General features: G+C 33.3%; 1 protein-coding gene across 1 annotated transcript; it reads left to right on the top strand.

Annotated features, from left to right (window-relative positions):
* Positions 1-1,435: 1,435 nt before the first annotated feature.
* Positions 1,436-8,540, top strand: LOC145014211 (putative linoleate 9S-lipoxygenase 5). The gene is made up of 9 exons (XM_078972583.1): positions 1,436-1,897; positions 4,324-4,613; positions 4,704-4,941; positions 5,040-5,381; positions 6,372-6,457; positions 6,650-6,757; positions 6,856-7,160; positions 7,247-7,510; positions 7,644-8,540. The coding sequence occupies exons 1-9, from the start codon at positions 1,582-1,584 to the stop codon at positions 8,398-8,400; spliced, it is 2,706 nt and encodes a 901-aa protein (XP_078828709.1). The 5' UTR covers positions 1,436-1,581; the 3' UTR covers positions 8,401-8,540.
* The last annotated feature ends 1,772 nt before the right edge of the window (positions 8,541-10,312 follow it).

The raw sequence follows: 10,312 nt of genomic DNA, 5'->3' as shown, positions 1-10,312 counted from the left end.
TCCATTAACAGATAGTGGTGTTAGGTAGAACGGTACCTTCAATTTCAATCGAGATGTTATAACTTTGAGGAATTTGTGGTTTAAACTGAATCATATCGTCCACAATGAATCCAATCGAGTTTGTGCTTTCTTCATGAATTGTTCGAGTATCGTTGGTGACGACGAGGGTTACTACGTCATGCTCGTGAATGATTAGGTTATTATCGACGTAAGGTCGGAGGCGAGGGTTTGGATTGGGAATGATGGCGATCGGAGGAGATGGAGGCAGTTGGTATGATGATATGATACACAAACGCCAAGAAGATGATAGAAGTTGACATATTTAGGGCTATTTTCATCGGGATAGAGCAGACATCTGTGTTTCCCATAATACCCTTGTCCTTTTAAGTTAAGATACCCCCGTCCCTTTAAATTTCTTTTTATTTACAAAAATGCCACAAGTAATCTTGATCATCCGTTTTTTGATCTAAAGTTTCATATTTAGTTCTCGGGTTCTCGGGAAACTATGAGTTCTCAAATAGTCTTTCCTCTCTCTCTCTCTCTCTCTATATATATATATATATATATATATATATATATATATATATATATATATATACTAGCAGTGTACCCGCGTAAAACGGCGGTGCGTGTAAATTTTTTCGGCGATATGTTTCCTCTACAAAAATGTTATGTTACAAACAAAAGTACATGTTGAAGACAAAATAATCAAACTATGGTGTTATTGGGAGATGAAATCATTTTTTGTTCATGGACGGTGGGCTTTATAGCAGAGGAGGAAACAAAGAGGTATATGCGATTGAAGGGATATTTGAATCCACATGCTAAATTTAAGGATATCTAAAAGGGTTCAAAATTTGAATGAATCCGGGACTTGAAGGAACCATATCAAATTGGTGAGAAATATAAGGAGATTTGATGATAAATTTTTGAATTCAAAATGTGGTTAAAATTTAATATTATTTTATTAATGGTTACTTGTACTATCAGCTTCATCATTTGGACGTCTTAAAAAAATATTATTATTATAATCAATCTATTTTTAGAAATAGTTAGATTTCTTTTATAAGATAGTAAATATATATATATATATATATATATATTTATATATATATATATATATATATATATATATATATATATATATATATATATATACTATGAGTTCTTAAATGGTCATTCCTATATATATATATATATATATATATATATATATATATATATATATATATATATATATATATATATATATATATATATATTATTGCAAGTTGATGTTTAAATACTACGGCGTGCAGCAGACATTACATATAATATAGCTGGATTAGGCTTAATAATGTGCTTATATGCTTAGTGACTAATTACTCTTTATTATTAATCTCTACTTGTAACATGTTTAGAAAGAGAAAAACACTAAAAATTTGACTTCAATTTAAATTATTGACTGGAACAAAAAGATAGAGATCGAGGGATATCTACCCTCTTTGTTTTGCATATTCAGGCCTATAAATGTCAAATTATTAGCGTCCTTACGGTTTATACCTTCTACTCTCTGCTTTTAAGTAACAGCTTGACGCGCTCATGCTTCGTCCATTCATCTCTAAAAAGGAAGTACCAAAGAAAGAATCAAAGAAAAGTAGAGATACCGACACAGAAACCCACACAGAGAAACCTACGTGCATGGATAACTTATTTCGTAAGTTTGCGAAGTTAGTGTTCGGTGAGAAACATGAGAGCAAGAAAATTATTGTTAAAGGGAAAGTGGTGTTGATGAAGAAGAACTTGCTCGATTTCAATGACTTGGGTGCCTCCGTTCTTGATCGAGCTCATGAGTTTTTCGGTCAACATATATCTATCCAGTTCGTAAGTGCAACTCATGCAGATGACGGATCGTCAGGTTAAATTTCTCAGATTTTGCCTACTCTTCTATATCATATACACGGACTTGCTATTTCTTTAATATTTGCTAGTATTTAGTTGCCTCGTTAACTACCAATACAAACAATATGATAATCATTGTTCTATAAGAAAAACAAATTGATGCCAATGGAATATGCTTGAAATTTGTTGAGTCTGCCATGTACATAGGCTAGCTTTTGTTGATTGTATTTGATTCAGGTAGAAAAGCTACTAAGGAAATTCGAAATATGAACCCTAGTTACTTTTATAGTTTTTAATTTACTATTATATTTTCTAAACGCTACTTTTTCTATATATGTGAAAAATTGACTGGTATAGAGTTGACTACTTAATTGCTAGTAGTGATCAGTCTATGTGTGTTTGAAAGAAATTTAGCTAGGGCGTGTTTTCAGCAACTGTCCACCTTCACAACGATATAACATTCCAACAACTAGTTAAACGACCTTAAAAGAAAAAGAAATTATAACTAAAATAAATATTTTCCTCAATTGTTTGGCAATATACCATTTTGGGTTTCAAGAAAATGACAAATTTATAAAATGATTTGTTATCTGTCTATAAATAAAACTAGTTCAGGGTAAAGACTTTGACACATTAAAAATATCCGTAGTGTTCAACCATCAACTTTTCGTGTTGGCTATAAAATGAGTTGACTTGATCACCATTCATATGATTTATCTTTATTTATAAATAGAATTGGTTATTATTATAAGGTAGTTATGGTGTGGAGAGGTACAAATCCTTTCCTAAATTGCATTAAGTTTTTATTTGACCAAATGTTTTTGGAATATTGAAATGTGCCATGTGTGAATTAATAATGAACAACCTGCAAATACAAATAAAGAATGTTTGATTTCACATGCATCAATAACTACTCCTATTATTTAATGACCGGTAGGGTCTTTGTTTATATAATATAGGTGACAAATAAACCTACTAGCACTATCTCATATTTGCACATAATTAAACTAATATGCACCCTAAGGATACGTATAAGAAGTATTAATTATGAAAAATATTAGCATAATTAAATTCAAAATACATTTATTATGGAGATTATTAATGCATGTTACATTTAATTAAGGTAATATTCCTTATAATTAATACATTTTATATTTAATTATAGTAATATATGTCATTAATTAATACTTCTTATATGTGCTTTTGATCACATATTAAAAAATCCCTTAAACTAATTACTTTATTTTTTTTTTCAAGAAATCTTAATTTTTAAATTTTTTCATAATAGTTTAAAGTGATTATTAATCGTAAACTGTTTAAAATTGATGCCAATATAAGACTTCTTCACGATGTATAAGAATCAAAGATATATATTAATTGTTTGAACGTATGACTTTGGCTTCATATAGATCAATTTATTTTGGCCTGGATTTTAGTTTGTCCAATTTTCAACTATACGTTTATTTAAGACGACTTTTAATTTGTTTATTATGTATACACGTTAGGAATATATACAAGTATTCACAAAACCGACAAAGAATATAGAGAGTACTATCTATAACTAAATGACTATCTGTTTATCACAAAAATAATCATACATTTCCCAAATTGAACTTTGCCAACTTGTTTTACGAAATACAATAATGATGACTTCATACTACAGAAATTTTTTGTTTTCATTTTGTAAACTTTTTACTCAATTTCATAATAATGGATCAAGACTCTTTGCATATGCATGTGCATGCATATGCAGTTTAGATTCTAGCTGAGTATAACATTAACCCTTTCAAATTATACAACATGTTTTATTTTATAAATATTTTAGTAAATAATTTTTTTAAATCCAGTATCAAAATGTATTTTAAATAAAATTAAGAATATTTGCAGATCAAAATCGATCTTCCATGTATCTTTTACCATGTTGAATTGAAATCCCTTGAACAAATAAAAATATTACATTTCGTTTTACTTTCTAACATAAAATTCAAGTCAAAACAAAAAAAATATTTTTGACCTTACATCCATTTCCCAAACTCAATTTAACGAGAGAAAAAAAAAGAAATGGAAGGAAGTCAGAAGAAAATAAAAGAAATTGGTATTTCCGAGTTTTATTAAACGAAGAAAATGGATGAAAATTGAATTTTTTTTTTTTGACTTTACATCCATTTCCCAAACTCAATTTAACGAGAGAGAAAAAAAAAGAAATTGAAGGAAGTTAGAAAAAAATAAAAGAAATTAGTATTCCCGAGTTTTATTAAACGAAGGAAGTGGATGAAAATTGAAGAATTACTTTTCCTAGTGACTTCCCTTTTGGAAAGATTTGGAAGTATTTATCGAAAAAAAAAAACAAAATGTTTAATTTTTCTTTTTATTTTTCTCCAACAAAAGCAAAATTTAGAAAGTAAAGGAAATGCTGATCAGGTTTAGGGTTTTGTGTTGCAGACAAAAAGTTGAAAGGGAAGCTTGGGGAACCAGCAATCTTGGAGGACTGGATAAGCACCATCACTCCTCTCACTGCCGCTGAATCAACATATGAAGTCACATTTGATTGGAGTGAAGAAATGGGACTCCCAGGAGCATTTATAGTAAAAAATCTTCACCACAGTCAATTTTATCTCATGACACTCACTCTCGATGATGTTCCTGGTTATGGGGAAGTCCATTTTGTTTGTAACTCATGGGTTTATCCTGTTGAAAACTATACCAAAGATCGTGTCTTCTTTACTAATAAGGTACATATAGACCGGTTTCATATATGTTTTTCAAAATGGAGCCTTATAAGTTCGAGTTTTTCTTAACACAATCATTTAACATTGATGCAGGCATATCTTCCTGATGAGACACCTGAGTTGCTACGTTACTATAGAGAACAAGAACTTGAAATCTTGAGAGGAAATGGAACTGGGATGCTTGAGGAATGGGACAGGGTTTATGATTATGCTTTGTACAATGACTTAGGAGATCCAGATGATAAGAAGAATGTGCGCCCTGTTATTGGAGGGTCATCGGAGTATCCCTACCCTCGTAGGGGAAGAACAGGAAGAAAACCAACGAACTCAGGTTAGTTAATTAGATCGAAGTATCATAATGTGAGAATATGATTATAATTAGTTACTTTGAAGGCATGTTAAAGAACATTTTTTTTTGGGTGTTGGTAGATCCTAAAACTGAGAGCAGGCTTTTTCTCATTGAGAGTTATAAGATATATGTTCCAAGGGATGAGCGATTTGGGCACTTGAAGAGGTCTGACTTTCTGTCTTATGGATTAGAAGCCATCCTTAAGTTTCTTCTCCCCGAGTTTCAGTCTCTAACTGACGCTACCCTAGACGAATTTGACAATTTTGAAGATTTCATGAAGCTTTACAATGGAGGAATCAAGCTTCCTGAAGGCCCTGTACTTGAGACTATTCTAAAAGACATTCCTTTACAAGTGGTGAAAGAACTTATTCGATCGGATGGAGAGGGACTATCCAGATATTCGATACCAAAAGTCATCGAAGGTACTAATGTGTCACATATTAAACACTTTAAAACAACATACAACATGTTAAGTGCATTAATTTATAATTTTATATAGTTTAATGCATTGCTTATATTTTTTATACTTATATTTTTTGTACCGTCATTTTTTTTTATAACAAACACTCTACAAAATTCAATTACACATATATAAAAATCTTTTATTACAAAACATAATTTATGAAATGTATCTAATAATAAATATCTTTGAACTATGTATCATGTATCATGGATGTTTTAATTATGAATGTGTCCTTGATATATAAACAATATATATATATATATATATATATATATATATATATATATATATATATATATATATATATATATATATATATATATATATATATATATATATATATAATGCTTTTAGGTTACACACCCATTGCCTTATTGCAAATGTGATACACTCCATTAGGGGTGCAAACGAGCTGACTCGAGTCCGAGCCTGATCAAGTTCGGTTCGGGCTCGTTTAAGTTATACGAGGCTCGAGCTCGAGCTCGAGTTCGGTTCGATTCGAGCTTTCTTTTACTGAGTTCGGCTCGAGCTCGTAAAGAATTACACAAGTTCGGCTTGGGTTCAGGCTCGGCTCGTTTTGTTGTTTGATGTGCCTAAATAAGCTTAAGCTCGGCTCAAGCTCGTTAAGAAGTTCGTTTACTAATACCCGAAATCCATAATTTTCCAAATATGTTTTTATTTTAATATAAGAAAATAATAATAAGTTATATTATATAAAGGCTCGTTTAGGCTCGCGAGCCTAATCGAGCTTAGTAACATAGGCTCGAGCTCGAGCTCGTTTAAAACTGGTTTCGAGTCGAGTTTTTAACGAGCCGATCCCGAGTAGCTCGCAAGTAGCTTGGCTCATTTGCACCCCTACACTCCATGTTTGTTAAACTATGTACCTTGGGTTAACACCACGTTGTAATTCTTAATTTGAATATTCTTTATGATCTTGTAATTAAACCAGCTGACCCATTGGCTTGGAGCACCGATGAAGAATTTGCGAGAGAAATGGTGGCTGGACTCAACCCAGTTGTGATCAAACTATTGAAAGTAAGCTCTAGCTTTTCTAAGGCATCATATTTTTCCAACACAAGAAAACATATATAAGACATTCATATGAACTTGTCTAACTTGACTAGTTTAATTTCGTTAGGTTTCATCCATATTCAAACAAACAAATTAAGAATAATAAATTAATGTCCGTTTCAAAATGACAGAAATTTGATGATCATAATTTTACAGGAGTTCCCTCCAACAAGCAACCTGGATGAAAAACTCTATGGTGACCAAACTAGTTCAATAAGATCACATCACATAGAGGAACATCTTGATGGTGTAGATGTACAGGAGGTAATAAATTAAAGTCTTAATTTTGGTTCCTTGACCTAATAAAGTGTAATGTTACTATACTTGAAAGCTAAAATATGATTTACACTTGTCATATACAGGTGCTAAAAGCAAATAGGCTATTTATACTGGATCATCATGACTCATTGATGCCATATGTGAGGCGATTAAATGAAACTTCCAGCAAGATTTACGCCACTAGAACTTTGCTCTTATTACAAACGGATGGAACTTTAAAACCAATAGCTATCGAGTTAAGTTTGCCTCATCCAGATGGTGATCATCTTGGCGCCATTAACAAAGTATGCACCCCCGCTAAAGATGGTGTGGAAGCTGCAATTTGGAAGTTGGCCAAAACATATGTAACAGTGAATGATTCTGGAGTTCATCAACTTATCAGCCACTGGTAAAGTTTTAACACTAATTGTTGATCATATATAGATCTTTCTATAGTCTTAAACTATATATTGATATCGAATTCATATTTCACAGGTTGAATACACATGCTTGTATTGAGCCATTTATTATAGCAACAAATAGACAGTTAAGTGTGCTCCATCCCATCTACAAGCTTCTCCATCCTCATTTCCGTGATACAATGAACATCAACGCATCTGCTAGGGTTGTCTTGATCAATGCTGGAGGTATTCTTGAAAGAACTTTCTTTACAGGTCCATATTCAATTGAAATTTGCTCCAAGATATACAAGAACTGGGTGTTCCCGAATCAGGCTCTCCCTAAGGACCTTATCTTGAGGTGGGCGATTCATCTACAACCTTTGTACTCTCTTTCTTCCAAAGTTCTAAAAGAAATAAAGAACTTTGGTCGTATAATATAATTACTAGCTAGTATTAATTATAACTCACTAATGGATGCTTTTAATACACAGGGGATTGGCTGTTGAGGACTCTGATTCTCGTCATGGACTTCGTTTACTGATTGAAGACTACCCATATGCTGTAGATGGGCTTGAGATTTGGTCAGCGATTAAAGCATGGGTTGAGGATTACTGTAAGTTCTATTACAAAGACGATAACATGGTGCAAAATGACGCTGAACTGCAATCTTGGTGGAAGGAAGTTCGAGAGGAGGGACATGGTGACTTGAAAGACGAGCCATGGTGGCCTACAGTGAGTTCGGTTCAAGACCTGATTGACAATTGCACCATAATCATATGGGTGTCTTCTGCTCTTCACGCAGCTGTAAACTTTGGGCAATACCCTTATGCTGGTTATCCACCCAATCGTCCGACTCTAACCCGCAGGCTTATTCCAGAAAGAAACAATACTCTCGAGTACAAGGAACTAGAAGAGGATCCCGAGAAATTCTTTTTGAAAACCGTTACTCCTCAATTGCAGTCGCTTATCAGTGTGTCTTTGATTGAGATATTATCGAGACATACGTCGGATGAGATATACCTTGGGCAAAGAGAGTGTCCTGGGTGGACCATGGATGCAGAACCTTTGAAGGCATTCGAAAAATTTGGTGAGAGGCTTAAAGAAATTGAGGAAAGAATTGTGAAGATGAATGAAGATGAGAGGTTGAAGAATAGGTATGGACCTGCAAAGGTACGATACACCCTACTGATGCCCAGTAGTGAAGAAGGGCTTACTGGAAGGGGTATACCTAATAGTGTGTCGATATGAAATGTCTTTACCTAGTGTGTTGATAAGTACCATTGTGTCTATTCCGTCTATTCCTTTGGCCTTATGTGACATTATTTATCCTCTTCTCTGTACTGTAATCTATTGTTTTGTAAATGTTATTAGTAAATTTGTTTCATTAATTGATACTACTAGAAAATAACAAACAAAATATACTAAAATATAATATGGTTGTATAGAAGAATCGTATTATATAAACAATAAACACAACTCATTTACTATCATTAAACTTAAAATCTTCATTGTAGGTTAATGACATGAAACTCAAAAGAATGAGAAGTTTAATCTCCATTAAACTCTACACACATAGAGACACACACATACACACACATTCTCTCTCTCTCTCCACTCACACACACACAAATGATGTGGCAGTCCATTAAGTTATATGAAATTTAATAAAGTGTAGAGTTTAATATGTAAAATTATATAGTGAGTGAAATACACATATGCCATCTGATTCTCTTCCAAAATTGTAGGTCATCTACTGCTATTTCCATGTGTCTTCCCAAAACATTCATGCGAGCAACTCATGAAAACAATTACTCTATCTGCGACACTTCGTTTTCTTAAAGCCACGATTTGATTAGATCCTGACAACAACAGTAACTTCATGCCTTCAACCGATTCGAGTTTCTCTGTTTTATCGCTTCTCTAATTCGTCACTAGTTGGATGATTAGCAAATGTTTGAAATGACACAGACGTGTTTCATGCTCGATACGGTAACATTGACCAGTTTACCAACACTCTACTCATATTCATAACATATTCTTATTAATGCGTTGATATAGATAAATCTTGAATTATTTGTAATATTGAACACATATCTGGTTAAAATTCAACTTATGCGTTTTTAACCTAATGTTTTAACATATACACGAACTGATTGTAACTGATGATCCTTTATATTCCTTAGTTGGTAGTGAGGGATGGTATATTTCGATCAACAGAGTTCTAGGTAATGGGGACTCTTTCTATCTTCTATGTACATTGATTTATGGATTTGACACTTCATGATTGAATCTTCACATATGTGGTCATTTGAAAGCCTCTTTTACGCATATTTCTTGTATATTTGTGTGTATGTGTGCGCGCATCATCTTGGTATATTTTGTTTACTGTTACTATATTTAGGGTTTACTACATGTAAATAATAATATATATTCTAAGATATTTGGTATAGAACATAATGCTATACTTAGAAAATTCTAACTTTCGGAAAATACCATGATAATAAATTTTTTTATACAATGTAAGATAATGATGACAATTTAACAAGTTTTGCCACTGTCTTTCTAGGATCACCAAGGAATGGTGTCACTATCACAATATCAAATCTGCATTGTGAAGACCCACTGCTACTGGATGGTAACTCACATCATAGTAGCTGCTGAACTATGCGGGAATCCTCTGACTGCTGCTGCCGCTGCTCCGAAAATCCTCTCGCTAAAATTCCTACGAAACGCTTAGTTAGAAGCTGACATCTACTCTTAGGGTAAAATGATCCTTTTACCCCCCCTCTGACCAAGTCAAAGTCAACTTCTAGTTGACCTGACTCTCCGAGTTGGTTCGCCAACTCGCCGAGTCCCTATCCTTCCATTAGACCTCAAACCCGTCTCTACTCGTCGAGTTAGGCGATGATTCGACGAGTTTTCCTTCTAAATGAACATCGACTGAATTCTCATCTGACTCGCCGAGTTGTATGAACAACTCGTCGAGTTCATCATCAACTGATACTCAGGTCCTCCCCTTGACTCGCCGAGTTGTATGAACAACTCGTTGAGTCCATCTTCATCCTTAAGAAGATTGCCTTGGACTCGCCGAGTCTGTTCATGCACTCGCCGAGTCCCATGAATTTCCAGAACAATGGCTTAGTCCAAAACGTTGGGTCAC

The sequence above is a fragment of the Lactuca saligna genome, chromosome 9 (assembly GCF_052625555.1).
Source record: "Lactuca saligna cultivar CGN05327 chromosome 9, ASM5262555v1, whole genome shotgun sequence".
NCBI lineage: Eukaryota > Viridiplantae > Streptophyta > Magnoliopsida > Asterales > Asteraceae > Lactuca > Lactuca saligna.
The sequence above is the reverse complement of the archived record's forward strand: the minus strand, read 5'-3'. Positions and strand labels throughout refer to the sequence as shown.